At 41.0% G+C, this 21,666-nt stretch overlaps 1 protein-coding gene across 2 annotated transcripts in view; it reads right to left on the reverse strand.

Moving 5' to 3' along the window:
* Positions 1-21,666, reverse strand: part of tafa4b (TAFA chemokine like family member 4b) — a 68,798-nt gene that overhangs the window by 21,521 nt on the left and 25,611 nt on the right. For both annotated transcript variants that reach the window (XM_039674099.2, XM_089125153.1), the window contains exon 4: positions 12,032-12,187. In XM_039674099.2, the coding sequence (XP_039530033.2) occupies positions 12,032-12,187 (156 nt within the window). The remainder of the gene's footprint in view (positions 1-12,031; positions 12,188-21,666) is intronic.

Consider the following 21,666-nt stretch of genomic DNA (forward strand, 5'->3'; position numbering starts at 1 on the left):
GCAAGCTTCATTTACAGTCTGAGGGAGACGCAAGCTGTAAACAAAACAATCTTCGCAAACATGTCTAAGGATTTCGAAACAGAGGAAAACTTGCATTTTTTTGCCCAGCCATATTTATTTGAACCCAAATAAATGGTCGCACCAGATACACGTCAGCAGCGTCTTACGTCAGCAGCATCACTGCGGACTCGTGAATACGGATTGACAACAGAACCAGCAGAGAATGCAATGCTGAATAAAGTCGTAGTTTTTGTTGTTTTTGGACCAAAATGTATTTCCGATGCTTCAAAACATTCTAACTAACCCACTGATGACACATGAACTACTTTGATGATGTCTTTATTTCCTTTCTGGACAAGGACAGTATACCGTGTATACATTTTCAATGGATGGACAGAAAGCTCTCGGACTAAATTTAAAATATCTTAAACTGTGTTTCAAAGATGAGCGGTCTTACGGGCTTGGAACGTCATGGGGGTGAGTCATTAATGACATCATTTTCATTTTTGGGTGAACTAACTCTTTAAATTGGCTGACCAAACTGGGATTTTTGGCTGGGATCACTTCAGGGAGCCCTATCAACTTTGAGTATCCACAGAACGAGCCATGAACATTGGTGGACATCAAACGCGCAGGTACAGTATAAACAGGAAGTGCAGTAATGGTCAGCAAGCGTGGCGATGGAACGTTACTGTACATTTCCCATTCCCTCCTTCAGGGAATGAGGGATACAATAGTAACAAGATGTTCCCTTTCAGTCACTCACGTTCTACGTAAGGTTGACATGATGACGTAATTGGGATCCCATGGAAATTGCCACGGTTGCTGCCAGGGAGAGGGATGCTCCGGAAACCACATCCTGCCCAAAGGGAGGTGACGTAGAGAATACACATATGGCCTGGCTGGTTAGGGGCAGTGCAACATATGGAATGTCACTGAGGTGCCTCCGGCCTGAGAAGGGAGAGGCTAAAACGGATATTGACGGCAGAGCAGACTCTTACAAGGTAAAGACAAGGGCTTACCACAGGGAGCTGGTCGTGGAATAATAAAACATGGGATCGCCACAGGGATCCCGGCATATGTAACCCAGCCTAGCACAAGTTACACAACCATACGAGCACTAGGCCTGGCATCATACGCTCAGCAAGATCACAGGGTTCGCCTAAGTGTGTAACTCAACTGGAGCAGAAAGCGCACGTATTCACTCCATGTGGAGGGGAATGGCGCAGCAAGATGACATCAGTGTGACCAGCTGGTTGAAGCGAGCACACAGGAAGAAACCGGCTCAACACGTAGGCTATAAAACGTAGCGAACGTGTTAGGCGTCACCCAGCCTGCAGCTCTACAAATGTTTGTCAGTGAGGCACCGTGCGCCATCAACCAAGAAGAAGTGATACCCCTAGTGGAGTGGGCTCTTAACCCGGACAGGCAACGAAAGCCTTGGGCTTCGTAAGCCAAGGCGATGGCATCCACTATCCAGTGGGCTATCCTCTGCTTGGAGACAGCCTTCCCCTTCTGCTGGCCTCTGTAACAGACTAAAAGCTGATCTGAAGTCCTAAGGCCTTGTGTTCTGTCAACATACAGGCGCAGAGTGCGGATGGGACAGAGAAAAGCCAGGGCTGGGTCTGCCTCCTCCAAAGGCACTGTTTGCAGGTTCACCACTTGGTCCCGGAAGGGAGTTATAGGAACCATGGGCATGTATCCGGGCTGGTTCTCAGGATCAGGTGAGAGTTAACCGGGCCGAATTCTAAGCACGATTCATCGACTGAAAATGCATGCAGGTCCCCTACCCTCTTGATGGAGGCCAATGCAACCGGGAGAACTGTTTTACCTGACAGAATTTTTAACTCAGCTCATTGCAAAGGCTCGAAGGGTGGTTTCTGAAGAACCGAAAGGACCAGAGACAAATCCCAATAGGGTATAAAGGATTTAGTCTCCTCACCCCCCTCAGGAATTTGACTATCAGGTCGTGCTTTCCCAATGACTTACCTTCGACTGCATCGTGATGTGCAAACTTGACCTTTGACCTTTATTCGGAAGTTACTGTATTCTGCCTTTACATTATCTGCAAAACAATAATAGGCCATACAAAGGCAAAATACCTTAACTTCTAATTTATTGACCATTTTGACACTTAGCACTCAATACAAACTTTTCTATGGGAACAATTTAGTGAGTTCTGTCTAGTAAGGCTTAATATTAAATTAATAGAATATATTTAAAAAAATGAGAAGGCTAGTATCTGTATTGGATCATTTTAAAATAAAATAACACTTTAAGAGGTACCATTAAAGTAACCTTCCACAAATATTTCTTACATTTGAAAGGTTTGATTTAGTTATGCCAGTAATATGTAGACGCCCCTTCTCAAATACTATTCACCCTTTTCTGAAAAAAAACGTATAGGAATATCCTTGTATCTGATGACTGTCACAGTCTGTCTTGTCTCCGCCTCTTCACTACACTTCCCAGCATCCCCCTTGTCTATACACCTGCTCCATCAGCATTGTCACCACACCATCAGCATTGTCACCTGTGTTTAGTCATTGTCATCATCTGTGCCACCTGCTTCTGTTAATTAGTTTATGTTCAGTGTCCATTCTTATGTGTATCACATGAGTATGTGCCTTCTGCCAGTCTGCCTGTCTGCCTGTCGGAACGTCTGAACCCAGTGCGTTTTTTATTGTAAGTAAAAGTTGTCGTTTTGGAATTTTGGACTATTAATAACTCTGTATTTATGTTTTTTTTTTCTGGACAGAATAGAAAATGTATTTAGTACCACATGTAGAGTCTACAGTTCTCACTCACAAATTGTGATTAAGATTGATTGTGTTAGTTTAGCTGTTAGCATTTTAACTGGGACAATTTCGTAGACGTTGGTGTAATCCGGTACGTCTGGTCAACCTACTAATAACCTACCAACAGCGACACTTAAAATTGAATGTGACCCTCCGAACAACTTTGCACTTTGATAGATTAGGCTTAAACAATGGATTTGTTTTCTTGGTAAGCTGCGATCTAAGTTATGTTTGCTGAGTTGGTTTGTGTGTGTGGTAATGTTTTCTCCTCACCAGAGGAGGTGTGTCGTGAGGCGTATCGAAGGCGTCCCCAACCGACTCGCGTTGTTTTCATTCAGTGAGTGGACTGTCAGATTGGCAGGCAGCCAGCCACTTTGTATGGCATGAGAAAAATTCTAGGCATACTACTAGTACCCTTTTTTTTTCACTTTAGTGTGTACTTTAGTATAACACTGTAACTTCAGCACAGCAAACGCATTGCTGATGGGTAAAACAAAGGCAAAGTGCCTTAACTCCACTGTAACTTAATAACAGCATTTTAAAGTGCAGCGGTACAAAGCTAAAAGACCTTTGCTTTCCCTCTGGAAGTTATGGCAAAAACATCTTATTTTTAGCACAAAAGAACAAAATATATACGCAAGATATTTGTCCACATGATAAAACTGATATCCATTGTTCCAAATATATAGCAAAAACTCATTTTGAGCAAAATTGAAGTTAAGGTCTTTTGCCTTTGCACGGCAGCACTGTGGTCAAATATTTTTGCATAATGATGTGAACTGATAACCATCACTGGCAATCAACTTTCAACACAGATGTGCTAATTTCACATATTCACATTACTCTATTCCTTTCAAAAGGCATGTTTCATTGAGCTTTCTGAGGACGAATGTCTAGATGAATGAAGTGTTGGACTTAGACGGGGCCTTGAAGTTCCTAGATGTGTGGCTGAGCACTGATTCCCAAATCACAGATGGCAGAGGCACAGAGGGGGCTCCCCTCAAGCCCCAAAGCAGAGCAGAAATCCCGGACAGACAGAGCCCCTCGTGCAGAGTAAACCAGATCTCTCCACGGAGTGCCAAAGGGAATCTCTCCACCTTCACTTCGCTGCTTCTAATAATATTTTAATGGGCAGGTCTGCAGAGGCCGGCAGAGACTCAAGAGCTCAAAGAGGAGTGACAAGAGATACAGTCCCAGCCAGAACAGAGTTCCAAAGGACCAATACATCAGACGGCAGAAATATTTAATCCCTGATTTATTACATTCTCCTTGAATGAGAATTTAAAGTCAAATTTCTCAGTTCATCATTGAGTGAACTCTAATCGTGGATTTGCCATAAGAAAGTATAGTTCATGGCTCATCCTCTAAAGGTATCAGTGAAGTTCCCTTTCATTGTCACACCAAGTTACGTTGGATAACGATGAATGGGGTTTTGCTTAGAAAGCCTAACAACTTCGAGTCTTACAAAACGAGCCAATGGCAAAGAAATGCCAATGCTGGTGGCCAGGGTAACTTGAGGGTGACGGTTTGGCACAACCAACAGAAGATTTGTTCTCGGGCCACATCCCCCTCTCCGGTGTTGCAACCCGCGAGCCATCCAGATGATGTCCCGCGGTCGCCCCAGTCACATGACCCAGGCGGGCCGCGGGTGTCACAGTTTGACACAGTTTGAGGGCAAGAATGCGGTTCCACTGAATTTTTTTATGAGGCTCCTTGGGCATATGGTTTGCCTCATATGAGGTTTGCTTCATTTGAGACCGCTTCAGCAGTGGCTTCGCGATCGAGTCCTGAGGTGGGCATGGCAACAAGGCATGCTCCGAGTACCAGTTACTCCGACCTGCTGTCAGACCTTCACCCCGTAGAAGAACCTTTGCTTCAGGGGTACCCTTGGACAGAGTTCCCAGGCATGTTTTATAAACTGAAATACTTCTGAAGTTCTTAAAGATTTTAAGAAGATGTGGAAGGGATTTAGAAGGATTTTTTGTACAAATTAAAATATCATCTGCATACAGAGAGATGCAATGTATGTCTTGAATAATGATTGGTTCTAAAGCCTCCGACTGCTGTGTTGTCTGGGCAACAGGTTTTAAAGATAAAGCAAATAAAAGTGGAGGTAGAGGGCAACCCTGATGGGAAGACCTTGAACCTAGCTGAATAGTTGCTACTTGTTATAACGACTGTAGAGGGGTAACTTTCAACAACTTTATCATACACTCTAAAAAATGCTGGGTTGTTTTAACCCAATTTTGGGTCAAATATGGACAAACCAGGTTAAAAATGTAATGTAAAAATTTAACCCAACGGCTGGGTTAGTCCATATTTGACCCAAAGTTGGGTTAAAACAACCCAGCATTTTTTAGAGTGTAGAGATAGATCTATCATTAAAACCCATGACTTGGAGGACAGACCACAGGTAACACCATTCCAGCCGATCAAAAGCCTTCTCAGCAACTAAAGAAACAATGGCATTTTGATCTTCTGAATTGGAGGCAAAATCTATAATCTGAAGCAAGCAAACGGACATTATCCGATACTAGTCTAGATTTGATCAACTCAGTTTGGTCATAATGAACTAAATGTGGCATGTAATCCTATAAACGTGAAGATAAGACCTTAGTGTATACAGTAGCTTGACTTCACAGTTCAGAAGACTTATAGGCCTATAGGAGGAGTAGTCGTAAGATGGAAAGGAACCTCTGTCAATAGAGAAATTAAGAATATTCATCAATAGAGGACCAAGCTGAGGCCAATAGGCCTCAAACAGTTTTAGTGGTATTCAGTCCAGGCGCAGAGACCTGACACTATTCATTACTTTAATAGCTAATCTCAGTTCTTCCAATTGACTTGGTGCCTCTCAGGAACATACAGCTTCAGGGGGCAATTTAGGAAGATGTAATGATTTGAGGAATTCAAGTCAATTCAAGTCAAGTCAAGTCACATTTATTTATATAGCGCTTTTCACAATACAGATTGTATCAAAGCAGCTTCACAGTGATAACATGAAAGTAGTACAACACAGATCAATAATATTGTTAATATTAAATAATAAATAAATAACCCCAACTAAGCAAGCCAAAAGCAAGGCAAAAGCAAGGCGACAGTGGCAAGGATTCAGAACTCAGAATTCAGAACAGGCTTTTTCATCATAATGCACCTCTGACGTAAGAGACTTTGGTAGAATAGACGAAAAGTACTTCTTAAAACAGCAATCTTATGAAGTATTATTACAATTTAAAATTACTGTTCCTCATTCTAATATGCTGATTTTGCTGCTCAAACATTTCTTTCTATTTTTGTGGAAACCATGATGCATTTTTCCTTTTTTTTTTTCTTTACACAGACAGGAACTGTAGCACTAAATTGAAATATTGATATATTTATAATATAATATAAATAATATGGAAAAATTGCCAATTGAGAGGGAATGAGTGGGTGGTGATGAGGATCGTGAAGGGGATGGAATCCTGACAGTAGATGCACATGAGCTGAGTCCCATACCCCCTCGCTCTGATGGAACCAGAAGTCGACAGCTGGAACCTCCGAGGGCTCACCTGACCAAGGAAAGAGTGGAGGCTGATAACAAAGGATACACTGGAAGGGGGTGAGCCCGGTGGAGTTCTGCCGCAGGGAGTTTTGAGCATACTACGCCCAAGGGAGGAAACAGATCCAGCTGTCTTGGTACTGGTGGCAGTATGTCCACAGGTAACATCCAATCTCCTGAATCTTTCGTTCAGTCTGCCCCTTAGTCTGCCGGTGGTAACTGGAGGAGAGGCTGATGGTGACCCCGAGGAGTCTGAAGAAGGCTTGCCATACTCTTGAGATGAACTGGGGTCCCCGGTTCATAACGATATCTTCTGGGAGACCGAAGTTCATAAATACATGGTTGAATAGGGCTTCAGCTGCTTCTAACACTGTGGAAAGATCAGGTAGAGGACTCACCTTTAGAGAATCGGTCCACAACGACGAATACACAGGTAAAGCCTTCAGAATTGGGCAAATCCCATTAAATCGAGTCATTAAATCGATTCCGATGTGTGACCATGGTCGTCTGAGAAGAGGTAAATGAACAAGTTTGCCCTCAGGAAGTCTCCTCGGGGTGTTGGTGATGGCACAGACTGAACACCCGCGGACAAACCTGGAGACATCTTTGGTGATGGACGGCCATCAGTACCATTGACTGAGGAGCAAGTGGGTACGCTTGCTACCCGGACGTCCAGAGCCCGGAACTGAGTGAGCTGAGTCCAGAAGGGAAGTCAGAAGATGTGGAGGCACGAAAATACGCCCTTCTGGACCTCGGGTTAGTGAGCAAGTTCCTGGGCGATCTGTTGGTCTCCCAGATGATGGGACTGAGGATTACGGCTGGAGGGAGGATTGGCTCAGAATGAACATCTTCCATGGAGGGATGATGGAGTCGTGACAAAGTATCAGCCTTGCAATTCTTGCTTCTGGAATGATATGATACCACGAATTTGAAGCGTGTGAAAAACAGAGCCCAGCGGGCTTGTCAGGGATTCAGTCTCTTTACCTCCCTTATGTATTCCAATTTTCGATGATCAGTTATCACAGAGAATTGATGGTTAGCTCCCTCCCGCCAATGCCTCCACTCCTCGAGGGCCTGTTTAATGGCCTACAGTTCCCAGTTGCTGATGTCATAATTCTGCTCCGCCGGGGACAGCTTTTTAGAGAAGAAGGCACATGGAAGGAGTTTCGGTGATTCACCCTGCCGCTGAGACATTACTGCTCTTACTCCAGTGGAAGAGGCATCCACTTCAACGACAAATGGAAGGTCCGGGTGGGGATGGATGAGAATGGGAGCAGTGGTGAAGGTCTCTTTCAAATGCTGGAAGGCCTGGACAGCGTCGGATGACAAGGACAGAGACTTAGGCCTGCCTTTGAGAGCTGAGGTGAGGGGAGCACTGATCAGACTGTAATTGCAGATGAATCTTCGATAGAAGTTTGTGAAAACAAGAAATCATTGAAGTTCCTTTACTGAGTTGGGTTGGGGCCAGTTCCAGATTGTTTCCACCTTCCTCTGGTCCATTTGAACGCCACAATTACATACTTAATCGTTTTTACATATTGATTACATACCCAAGGAAGTGAAAGGTAGAGGTGTGGAATTTGCATTTCTCCAATTTCAGATATAACTTGTGCTCTCTCAAGTTTTTCAAGGACCTGAATGATGTGCTGATGATGTTCAGCCATGGATGATGAATAGATGAGTATATCATCTATGTAGACTACTACAAAATAATTGAGGAATTCACAGGGGACTTCGTTCATATATCCCTGACAGACAGCAGAAGCGTTGGACAATCCGAAAGGCATAACCTGATACTCGTAGTGGCCTGTAGGGGTCTCAAAGGCAGTCTTCCACTCCCCCCCACGCCGGATTCGGATCAGGTTATAGGCACTTCTCAGGTCCAGTTTAGAGAATATGCGTGCTCCACGCAGCTGTTCCAGAGCAGCAGGGACCAGAGGAAGGGGATAGCTGAATTTGATGGTCTGTGAGTTGAGACGGCGGTAATCAATGCACGGCCGCAAGCCTCCGTCCTTCTTGGCCACGAAAAAGAAACTCGAAGCGGCAGGATAGGTAGATGGTCAAGTGAACTGCTGGTTTAACGCTTCTTCCACATACTCCTCCATGGCCTTCTGTTCCGGGATGGACAGAGGGTAAATAAGTCGATTGTGCAGTCCCATGGCCGGTGTGGTGGTAACTTGGTTGCCAGTTGCTTGCTGAAAACATCCCTGGAACGCCCGGTACTCCACTGGGATCTCGACCCTGACCTCAGGGCTTTCCACTGAAGTAGAGCAAACTGGAATTCTCGAGTCATCCGTAACTGGACTGAAGCGAAGAAGGGCTTTCCTGAACGGAACTGAGACAGGACATATGACAGTCTTCGCCTCAATGGAGTATTTCATCGGTTCCCCAGTGGAGTACTGGCTGATTTTGGACTAACCACAGGCGCCCCAGGATGATATCCGCAGTGGACTCCTCCAGCACCATGAGGGAGATCTCCTCTGAGTGTAAACAACCAATGCGAAGAACGAGAGTGGGTGTATAGTGGCGAATACGACCTCTTCCCAGTGGCTTGCCTTAAATGGTATGGATGGGTAGATCATGAGTCAATCGCCATTGCCAGATGTTCAGCTTTTGAAGGAATTGACTGGATATGAAGTTCCCTGTAAACCAGAGTCGATGAGGGCTTGCGCTGGGAGACAGACACAGGGGGTAATAACATACACACTGGTTCATGTTAAATGTTCGACACTCAGTGTGAGCTGAATGGCACTTACCGCTTGCCGCGGTGGACGCACAGGGCAAGAACTGAGAAGGTGTTTATCAGATGCACAATGAAGGCAGAGGGAATTTTGTACTCGGCGCTGTCGCTCAGTAGCAGACAGATGGGTGGAGTCTACTTCCATGGGAACTGGTGCTGGAGGAGATGGAGCTGGAGGCAGAGAACTGATAGTGGGTTCAACAAGATCACAAGCAGTGAGGCGCTGTGAAAGCCGGTGTTAGCTGGACCAGGTTTTCTAATCCCGTGCTGTCATCATACACAACCAGCTGATGGCGCATCTTAGAATTCAATCCATGATGGAAGGCAGAGATCAGAGCACTCATTCCAACCGCAAGAGGTGGCGAGAGTACGAAATTGAAGGGCATATGAACTTGATGAATTCCCTTGACGAAGGTTGAATAACTGGTGGAGAATGGACAGCTTGGACAAAGCTTGCTCAAATACTTCTCTGAAGTGCTGTTTGAAGACAGCGAACGACTTTAACACGGGTGAATTGGAGTCCCACAATGACCGAACCCACCGAAACGCTGAACCGGACAGTAATGAAATCAAAAGGCCACACGGGGCTTAGTCAGAGCGAAATAGCGGTGTTTGCGGAAGTAGTGATGGTGGTGAGATGAGCGCTACATCGGCCGGTTGATGGTTTGGAGAGAGATCCTCTTCAGGCTCCGGCTGGTTCTGCATTTTTGGTCTGGTCTTCTGTCAGGCTTCACAGAGGAAACAAATGGGATGGTAAGTTTTATAAGTTTTATTGTGCAGATGGATTGCAGTCGGAAATAACAGGTGAGGATCAAATGACTTAGACACATAAATGAGCTTAGCTGGTTATTAATGTCCTTTTTCTGTTGCGGATGAGTTGCCAGTGATACAGGGAAGATGGATTGGTCTTTGAAGAACGGGAAGCCGGTAAGTAGCAGGTAGTCGGGAAGTCTGTGAGCCATGGAATGACGAGACCAGCCAAGTGACTGCAGTGAGTGCTTTTATAGTTCATGTAGGTGATGGGACACAGGTGACGGTGATCAATAATCAGGGGATTGTGAAAAGGGAAGTGTCCAATTGGGTGAGAGGGAATGAGTTGGCGGCGATGAGGATTGTGAAGGGGATGGAATGCTGACACACGATTTCCACAAAAAAGAATTTAAGCAGTACAACTGTTTTCAACTTTAATAATAAATCAGTATTAGAATGATTTCTGAAGGATGTGACACTGAAGACTGGAGTAATGATGCTGAAAATTCAACTTTGCCATCACAGTATAAATGACATTATAAAATATACTGGAATAGAAAACATCAATAATATTTTACAGTATTACTGAAATCTATCTATTCAGTATATATATATATATATATATATATTTGTCTTGTTAATTGGCTAAATAATGAAAGATCCATTCACATTATTTAATTAAAGTATAAAATGTACACAATTAATCAACATCCCTTACCAATGTTATCTGAATATCTGAATATATCCCTATGTTTGTGTATTTTATCCTTTTTTATTCGTTTCTGGTTGTGTTTCTCTCAATTACATCAGACTATTTGTTCCTCCATAATACAGTACTGTAGCCTTCTGTGGAAAATACAAAATGTGCATAGGACCCTTTTTTGTCATTACATGAACTATAGTCAAAGAGAGCTATGAAAGTCATAACATGGAATACCTCCCCTGGTGCAGCCCTCCCTACTTTCTATTGGGGTCTTTTGTCTCGGATGTCAAAGAAGGCAAAGAAGAAAAATGGCTGCCAGCATTTGCCCTCTTGCCTTCATAACTAAGAGCGTACTGCATGACCGAAGGGACACATTTAAACCTCCTTCATCACCCATACTACACTCTCTTGTCCTAATATAAACCTTTAGCTAATAGAGAAGAGATGGAGCAGAGGACAGTGTAGTCACATTTGTCACACGGCTATGATATCAAAATATAGCTATATTATTTAGCTATCAGGTCACAGCAGACATTAATATCAGATATAAATGTAACGTGTGCAGATCACGTATGAACGGATCACCTGAGATGGATGATAATACCAAGGTAAATTGGGCCATTGTATTATTTGCTGTAATATATAATAAATAATGTACAATTGGATTATTTATTTTTTCAACAGACCAGAAGTGTTTAAAGAGATAGTTACAATAAAAACAAACATTTTAGTATTAAATGTTGATGTTAAATCCATTTGTTTTATATACAATTGTCATATAGTCTATATTACAGAATTTAATACAATTAAATCAGAGCAGTGAATGATTTTTTTTTTCATTTGTTGTTTTATTGTCATTAATGGAAGATGGACATTTTGACACATAAGTGTGTAATAGACCATTCAAGCGCAGAAAGCCCCAAAAGTAAACTAAATTCAGCACTCATACGCTTCAGATCTGCACCACAGAATGCCCTCTGCCAGGAATGGTTTATTGAGCTTTTAATAACCCAATAACTGCACATTCTGCAATTTTTCAAAAATGTTTCAGTCCTGCGTTGCACGGATATATTTACATACAGATAAACAAGAAAAATCTCTATTGATTGACATCTTCGTTTTGCCCAGCCCTACTCCGCACTCCCCTCCTCCGTTTACATGAAAAACACTGCGAGTCATCCTTTGTCAATTATAACCGTGGGGACTCCATCCATGTACTCACTTATTTTAATATGCAAAACTGTTACCCAGTCGTAGCAGTGGGCATTTACTTCTAAGTCTTGAATGTGCAATGCCCTTCAAAAAGGAGTGTTTGAAAGAGAAGGTAAAAAAAAAAGATAGAAAATCTAAATACTTCTAAATTAGGATGTTTTTTTGAAGTAAAAATCTTAATAACATTATTAGTGGACCTCATAGAACATTATAAAAATAAAAAAAGTTCATGACCCTTTTAAGTTTATTGTAAAACAACCTCATAGATAAATAACATCCTTGCTTACCTTCCACACAAGACGGCTGTGCCCGCGTCGTGCCAGCCACCTGACCAGGGAAACAGGAGCACTTGACAGTCTGTGAACGTTCCTCAATCTTGTTCTTATTACAGCACCGGTGGATGGCCACCACCTCACAGGTTCCCTGCTTCACCTGATACGAAGCTGCAGAAAAGATAACCCTAACTGTTAATATTAATAACCCACCCAAAATAAGAAACAGCATCTACAACTACAAATACAGAAAAGTTCAGACATTTTGTAAAATGCAATAAAATCAAGACTCTGTGATTTGTTTAATTCTCTTTCACCTTTACTTAACTGGCAAAAGCACAAAGAAAAGATTTGCAAAGTTTTCACTAACTTACAAAAATACAAACAAATTTAGTTTTTGATGGCTGTAACACACACCAAGAAAGTTGAAAGAAGCCAAAGTAAAAGTGAAAAGCTTATAGAATATCCAAGTCAAACTCTTGAAATGGTCCACAAGAAGTATGTGGTAGTAGGCAGGGAGATCGTGATTGAGTGTAAAAGCAGCATTTCAGTATTTGCAAGCAGAGATGGGTCATGGCTCATCGCTCTGTGCCAAATATCATTGTAAACAATTCAAAAATCCCATTTCTAAAGCCAAGATTCCAAAGAAATTGAGTCTTCAATCTTCAACAATACATAATATTGTGAAAAGATTCAGGGAATCCAGTGAAATTTCAGTCTATGTAGGGCAAGGTAGGAGACCTCTATTAAATGAGCGTGACCTTTGAGCTCTCAGATGGCACTGCATGAGAAACCATCATGAAATTCTGTTAAATACAGCCACATGTGCTCAGGAGTCTTTTGGAAAACTATTGTCAAGACAATGCCAGGGCAATGCCAGCAAGACAATGCCAGGCCTCATTCTGCACATCCTAATATGGTTTCTAGGCACTCTATATCGTAGAAAGGATGTGCTTGACTGCCTGTCTGCAGTCCAAATCTGTCTCTTTTTGAAAATGTATGACCCATCATGAAAAGGAGAATCAGACAACGACGACCTGCTGGCAAGATCGGGCAAAAATTCCACTTTCAAAACTTGTATGCTCAATTTCCAAACTATAAAAAGTGTAGTTAGAAGGAAAGGTGACACATTGGGAAACATGCCTCCATCCAAACTTTTTTGGAGTGAGTTGCAGACATCAAAATCAAAATGTGTTTATATATACAAAATACACTTAAGTTGGTCAATTAAAACTTGTGTCAGTTACACAAGGTTAAAGAGAATTAACAAATCACAGATTCTTGATTTTCTTGCATTAGAAGAAATTTCACAGCTTTTCTGGATTGGGGTTGTACAGTATATTTAATGAGAGTGGCATCATCTAATAAGCATCTGAAGGACTACCAGTTCCCTGTTTTTTTCTCTTTCACTTCCCCTAGCAGTACATCTTCTGTTTGGAGTGAAAAAATAAATAATTTAATCACTGGTCATGATCATTTAATCATTATATAAAATTATTTTATCACTGGATTTTTATTTTACAGCCAGTCTAACATGAGTGCTCATTTACAGCCAAAATTTGTCTTAAGAAACAAGGGCTACTCTATGCAGTGAGGTGTGTGGGTATCAACTAATGTTTGTAATGTGGTAATAATGCGAATTGCCAAAATGCATTATGACATGGTTAGAGCTGTTATATAACAGATGGCTGTGGAAAATAACATATCCAGATGATTTAAATCACAGTGTGGAAGAAGTTTTCAAACACCATTAGCATTCCTTAAATACAAAAGTGACTAGTCACTATGGGTCTACTGACATACTGTATGTATAAGTGACATAACCATCTGTCCTGCTGTCACGAGAGAGAGCAAACATTTGACATGTATTTGAGGTGAATATTTATGATTTACTTCCTTCTCCTGGGACATTGCCAGCAAACATACAGAACAGAAAAGTTGACCATTAGCAAAAACATTTTTGTAGACTTATTAACATCGCGGTGGGGGGGGGGGGGGGGGGAGCAATGCAGTGGAACACAAAAATGCATTTTACAGTCCCTAAGGTCAATCTGAAATGGGTCGGATCTTTAACAAAGGTCAATGAAATGACCAGCAAGGCCTGGAAATACATTAAAAACACATTCAAATGACACACCATGTCTTCAATACATAACAGTAAGAAATACAAAAAGTCATGAAATATATTGCTACTTAAGTTTAGAAGGTGTTTTTGCGATGTGATATCAAGTGATTAAGGTTGATATGGATGTGTTGGGTAATATCATATTTATTTACCTTTTTTACTGGTAACGCTTCATTTTGATAGTCCACTTTAGACATTCTGCTAAGTAACTTTACAACTAAATGTCAACTAGCAGTCATTAGAGTATTAGACTTGGTAACTTTATTTTACAATGTACTTACCATATAATAACAGTAAATTATGCATAATTACATGCAACCAACCCTCAACTAAACTAGTCTTAATCCTACTTTAACTCTATGGTAAGTACAAGTTGTTAATTAATATTAATTATTACTTAAATGTATAATTACACTGTAAAAATGCACAGCTTAAAATAAAGTGTAACCTTTTTTTAAAGTGAGTTACATGTACAATAACAGTATTACTATACACTTTATTTTGATAGTCCCCCAACATTCTACTGAAAACTAGCTGACATGTAGCTGCAAATTAATTAGAGTTGACAAGTAGAAAAGTTACGTATAGTTAGTAGAATGTCTAAAGTGGACTATCAAAATAAAGCGCTAATGCAAAACAAATTGATGTTATTGGAAAAAGAGGCACATGCATTAATTTCGTCTAAATAAGTGTCTGTGATTTGTGATTTTGCATTGGAAAATGTTTTTGTTTTTGTAAACGACTAACAATTGCTTTTAGTAGCCTTAATTGAAAAATGCTTAAATAAAATATAACATAAATATAAAAATAAAAAATTGTACTCAAAAAAAAATTAAACAAAACAGAAATTAGGGATGTTGCCTTGGCTTACATTGAATGAAGTTTAAGTTTAACTAGAACTTTTTCTATTTTGCAGCATTCACGTTGTGACGTAATTACCGTAAATCAGAGATGACAACCAAGACGTTCTACTTGAAGCTGAATTATGCATTTCTATGGCAACACTATCAACGGCCAAATGAATATGCAGTGGTCACATGGTAGCTCTCAGAAAATCCCCAGTTTACCTTGTAATTACAGTAACTACGACATGGTGTGATTGCACCTTTTTTATCATTCTCCTGTGGCCACAAAGGATTATGGGAAGTGTAGTTTGGTTGCACAAGCCATACTTGATCAAACTCTTAATTGATCATAAAATATTTTATTCAAAATGCAAATTACAAATCATTTTGATCAGAGCCAGTTAACTGAGTGATTCTGCTATTGATTTGTAAATGTTAATTTTATGTGTTAAAAATAAACAAACAAATAAATAAATAAATTAAAATGGTATACTGTGCATTTTTATGTTTACTAAATGAAATGCAATGCAATAAAGAGTCATAACTGATTTAATCCCTGTTATTCTTTTATACACTTAAATTATTATTTTTTAATTATATCCAATGCTGCGTTTCATTACCATATTTCGAGATGACAAAATATGACGTTCTACTCTGAGCTGCTCACATCCTCGGACTGGGAAATTTTGCGTTCCTATGGCACATCTTGTAATTACGACATGGCGTAAAACGCACCTTAATTCACGCATGACGGGTCTGCACACACATATACACAGAGGTTTCCATTTCATCAGGCCGTGAACGCCCTCTCCCGCGATGATGTGTAGTTTGTTTGACAGCTTCCTCCTGGGAAAAGTGGTGCTCCTCAGCTTAGAGAGGCCTCGTGCTTTCTACTCTACCTTCTCTTTTCATTTCCTCCTGAACTCACCTCTCTGTCTTCTCCCCTTGAGGCTTCACATGTAGACACATTACCCCCCTCACCCTGTCCCCTCTGTCCAACATGGACCCTGACGACTGGGCTTTAATTAGAGGAAGCGTGCAGAGTCCAGGGGGCGAGTGCTTACAGGCTGGATGCCCGTGCGCGTGCCACTCCAGGGTCTCTGTCAGCCCCGACATTGCAGGATAAACAACAGATAAGGGCAGATCTCTAGCTGTGACTATGACTGACACCACGGGACCTCACGTCGGATCCTGCATGGGTATCGGAGAGATAATGAATGATGGATGGTGTGTCTCTGTATTTTGGTGGTGAGGGGGTGGGGGACTTTTTTGGAACCTGGCATATATACAGTATGAATTTTATCTGCAAAAGGTGGTATATGATTTTGCATCTGAAGCTTCTGTATTATCAAGCTAAAACTAAAACTTGAAAAATCATTATGGTAACTGAAATTAAGCTGAAAACAAAATTATATTAGATATTAGATGAAAACTTTATTAGATTTTATTAGATCTGAATTAGATATTTTATTAGATATGAAAACGATATTAGATTAACTTTATTAAAACTACTAATTACAGTTAAACAAAACTAAAACTTATAAAAATGAAGGAAGTGCATAATTAAATTACTAAAACTAATAGGAAAAATGTAAATATTAAGAAATAATTTACAATATTAATACATTAAATAATACTAAAATAACAAAACATTTAAAAAAAGACTGCTGAAATGAGTCTTTTTAATTTGATAAACTATAAAAATTGAGATATTTAATGGCTCTTTAAAGCGAGTTTTGTTTTGTGCTTATTTTTAGATGACATGTTCATAGACAGAAGACAAAATCATCTACAGGTAGTCTGGGTCACATTTGTTTGTTTTTTTTTGTTTTTACTTTTTTCTTGTAATTTTGTTCTTGGTTTTCAAGAAATGACAACCTGTCCACTTCTGTTAAATGAATTTGCACCAAAATACCAGTTTGACTGGATACAATATTTAATGGATCAACAGCAAAAGATATGGGAAGATTATTCCTTGTTAAAATCAATTTATCACAATTCTTGTATTTCAAACAGTGGTATTTGGAGTGAAGTCATGGATTCAACTCCCTGGTACTGCAAGAACTGATAGTTTTTCTTTATTAACCTTTATTCAGCGAGGATGCATAATATTTGTCAAAAGTGACAGTAAAGACATTTCTATTGTAACAAAAAAAAATGTATTTAAAATGAATCAGCATATTACGGAGCCCCTGGGGGGACATGGTGATGGAAAAAAAATATGAGATGGAAGCAAAAAACATATTCCAGTGTTTTGCATTTGCTCGCAAAGAAGACAAAAAAATTGCAATCTAAAGCAAGGTTTTTGAGTAGAACACAATAACATTTGTGAGAGAACGCAAAAGCGTTGTCATATAATCACATTTTCTTTATAATTCACGGTGTGCCTTTAGTGGCTCCATATCATATTAGAATGATTTCTGAAGGATCATGAGACACTGACAGAGAGAAGACTGGATTAATGGCTACTGAAAATTCAGCTTTGCCATTAAAGGAATACATTAAATTTTTTAATACATTAAAATAGACAGCATTTATTTAAAATTTTAATAATATTTTAGAATATTGCTGTTTTTACAGGATTTTTTATCAAATAAATGCAGCCTTAGTGAGCATAAAATTCTTTCCTTTCCAATGCCAACATTTTAAAAGTGTGTATTCAAAAAAGCATTAGTCACCGATTCAGATATACTGAATAAAAGAACTCGCATCAAGTCAGTCACTAAAACCCTTTTAATGCTAATTGGAACTTATATTTAAGAGTTAAATGTAATTTCAAGTGTATTTAATGAATATCTGGAATAAGAAATATAAAACGGTCGTGCTTATATATATATATATATACACACATATATATATATATATATATATATATATATATACACTTTTTACTTGTAATTTATATATATATATATATAAGATAACTTACTTGTAAGCACAGTATGGGTCCACACACACAGTGTCTTGTTAGTGTGCAGAGAATCCAGATGGAGGCTCAGCACTCCCAAGAACAAAGGCCATACTGCCTCCTACTGGCATAATAGGCTAACATGAAAAACATGAGCAATCTCTTCCTTCATAAGTAGCAATGGCACATATCAACCCTTTTTCTACCATTAACAGTTATCTACAGTCAAATTGATGAGCAATTCCCTGGATTTAACAAAAATACTGTGCTGCAAAATCATACAGCCAACCAGAGGATGAAGGTCTCACACTATCACTCATGTCTTACACCTTTCTCACACACACACAGGCAGGCGTCACATCTTGGACACTTAGGCAACATCATCTGACACATCTCCGGCCCCGGAGACTACAGCAACCAACAAGCCACAAAATGAGAAAATGAGATCTCAGGCAGTGGAAAAGATTGCTCGTAGTGTAAATGTTGCAATATAAGCTAATAACGACCAAACAGGCATGCAAAATGTGTGCTGTGAACAGCTGAAATGCATCTGAATATGCCTTTTTCTGTATGTGGCTCTTTTTACACACTTGGCAGCAGAAGTCATTTGTAAAATTCTCCGCCGCACCATTAAGCACAGTGAGCAGACTCCGGGGATAATCGTGAGATTTTCTTCGCGGCTTCTCCTCCAGGACCACAACACTGGAATTAACCGCTCGACGTTCCACCATAGCCATCTTGTTCTGGATTTTAAAGAGCTGCTATGATGGTCTCAGAGAAATAAATCTCAGATCAGCCTGAAATCAAATAAGATTTCAAGCATGGCTAACTGTCTCTATCCCTGTGGCGGACGCATCTGGGTGTCAAGCTAAACACCATTACCTTGAGCTGATGGGGCAGCCAGGCGATTGATATATTCTGACAGCGCGAGGCGAGTGAGCCGTTGTGCGATTTATCAAGAAGCATGTCTTTCTGCTGTCAATAGTTGACTGGCGTGTCAGTACCAAAAGGGAAGACATTTTATGACTCTGAGGGAACTCAGTTGATTGCGACGACAATGAGTGCACCGAGGGCCTATCAATGTAACGTGTTAATTTGGTGAGATTTTTTTTTTTTTTTTAAATATGCGCTAAAAATAAAGCTCTGACCCAGAGGTAAAATCTTTTACAGGATTTTTTACAGAGAGCAACAGCATGAGAATGGACTCTTTGTGGCTCTTTTTTCAAATCTTTAAAAACATTTCTTATTATTATCAATGTTGAAAACAGTTGTGCTGCTTTATATTTTTGTGAAAGTTGATAACTTTTCCCTCAGGATTCTTTGATGAATATAAAGTTTATATAATTTCACATCATAAATGTATTTACGGTCACTTTTAATCAATTTAATGCATCCTTGCAGAATAAAAATGATTAATTAATATATATATACAGTATATATATATATATATATATATATATATATATATATATATATATATATATATATATATATATATATCTTCACCAAGGGCCTATCGAGATTGGTGAAGTCAGATCCAATGGGAGTGAAGTCAAATCCACTACATCACCTCCCACCAAAGTGGACATGGCCTTGGCTTATAATATAGCTTGATGGTCTGATATTATCTGTTTTTTCCAACGCATTCTCATCCTTTAGCGTCATATAGAACGCTATATGACAAAACGGCGCTATACTACGCACATGGCACCCGTTATCGTTAATATAACATGCGCTGTAATGGTTAGGTTTAGGTGTGGGGTGGGGTAGGGTAGTCTGATATTACGCTAAAGGATTTATGACGCCTTGGGTCCGCGTGAATATTAACGATAAAGGGTGCCATGTGCGTAGTATAGCGCCGTTTTGTCATACAGCGTTCTATGTGACGCTAAAGAATGAGAACGGGCTGGGTTTTTCATCTCTTCAGCGAAGCTCACGCATTGTTGGATCCGAAGAGAAGAAGTCTTGCGTCTGAAAAAACCCGCTGAACTTAATCTCGCTGTCTTCAGTCGTCATACCTGCTACGCTTTCCAGTGTTTATATCCTTTTACTTTCACCGCTGCGACTCACACTCTCTCTATCTAAAAAAGCAGCGTCTTTTTAAAGATGACTTGTTCCGGGGGCTCGTTCAGAGCCGCAGTCAGTGAAGTTGACCGCCATTGTATCTGCGTTTCCAGCCTGGGTAAGGATCATGCAGCACTCGCTGACGGCGGCTGCAAGCTTTTGCCCATGGTGACTCGCCTGGCATTTTTCTCGGAGTCTGCACTTCCGCCCGCTATAGTACCACACCGTAAAAAGCGTAATTTGTGGTACACCAGCTTCACTCGAGTCACTCATTCACTCGAGTCACACCGACGGACAACAGCCGCCGTCCACCGCCGCTTCCGCCATTAATGGCGACGAGATAGCTACATCTGTAGAGGCCAGCTCCTCTATCCTGCCGTCGAACAGTGAGGATTGGGCAAGCTCTGTGGACCTCCTCCCCTATGGCCACGAGTCGTCAGGAAAACGGGCCAGCATCGAATCTTGGCTTGAAAGCTGATGTGTCTGCTCTCACAGGCCGTGGCGAGGGCATTGCCCGCGCACAACCGACTGGATGGATGTTTTCTGCAAAGGGCTTATGCCGCCACTGGCCAGGCTGTATCGACATTACAGTCGATGGCCGTACTGCAGATCTTCCAAGCTGACCTTCTCTAAAAACATGATGAGGAAGGACGGAAGCTGTCAGTGTGCCGGATTTGAAAAACGCTACAGACCTGGCTCTTCATGCCACAAAATCCGCTGCACAGACCATTGGGCGAAATGTGGCTTCTCTCACCATTGCTGAGAGACATCTATGGCTGATGTTATCTGAGATGCCGGACTTGGATTGTTCTCCCCAGCTGGCCTCTTTGGATCATCCATCAAAGATTTCGCAGATAGATTCGCTGAGGTTCAGAAGACGTCACAGACTATGAAGCACTTCTTACCAAAGCACTCTAGATTCGCAGCAGATTGCCCAAAACAGTCATCTGCTCGAAGCTCCCAGCCTCAGCCCACCGCTGCTTCACAGCACCGACAAGCCCAGGACCAGAGACCACTCTCTTGCTCTGCCGGCCGCCGAAACACAAATGCCGTTTCCACGGCGACCCAGATAAATCAAATAAATACTTTAATTTCTGGTAGTCCAGCCATATCGATGGTGTTATGAGTGTAATAAAAATGCCAACAGCCCAGTGTTCATTTCTACACACAAACACAGCCCACAACAGTACAGGGCTCGCACAAATAAAACCAACTCGTGTCGGTTGAGCATTAAATGTAGTGAATGTGCCCACAACCCAGTGCCCACAAACACTACACACTACATGTCCCATGGTTTCTGTAAAAACAAAACCAACACACATGCAGTCAGCTCAGGCCGACAAGTGTTTTCAGTGCAGTAAATCTTGCCCACTGTCTCACTCACAGACATGTTGTTCCATGACTCCCTTAACTGCATTAAGGGAATCAAGCTCAGCCAGGCTGCCCGCCGTGATCGAATTTTGGCCAGACAGACTGTCCAGAAACAATGTTTCGGCAGGAGAATGGTCTCTACACCTGCAGACGGTCCTACTGCTCTGTGAGACATTTGGCAGAGCACAAGTAGACCTGTTTGCATCCCAAAGAAACACTCATTGTCTTAAGTGTTTCTCCAAAAGTCCACATCTGTCCCCACTGCCCACTCTATGCTTTTCCCCCCGTATTGCTCCTGCCTCAAGTATTGGAATGAATAAGGGAAAACGGATGCTCA

Source organism: Pimephales promelas, chromosome 21 (assembly GCF_988280905.1).
Source record: "Pimephales promelas chromosome 21, fPimPro1.hap1.1, whole genome shotgun sequence".
Lineage (NCBI taxonomy): Eukaryota > Metazoa > Chordata > Actinopteri > Cypriniformes > Leuciscidae > Pimephales > Pimephales promelas.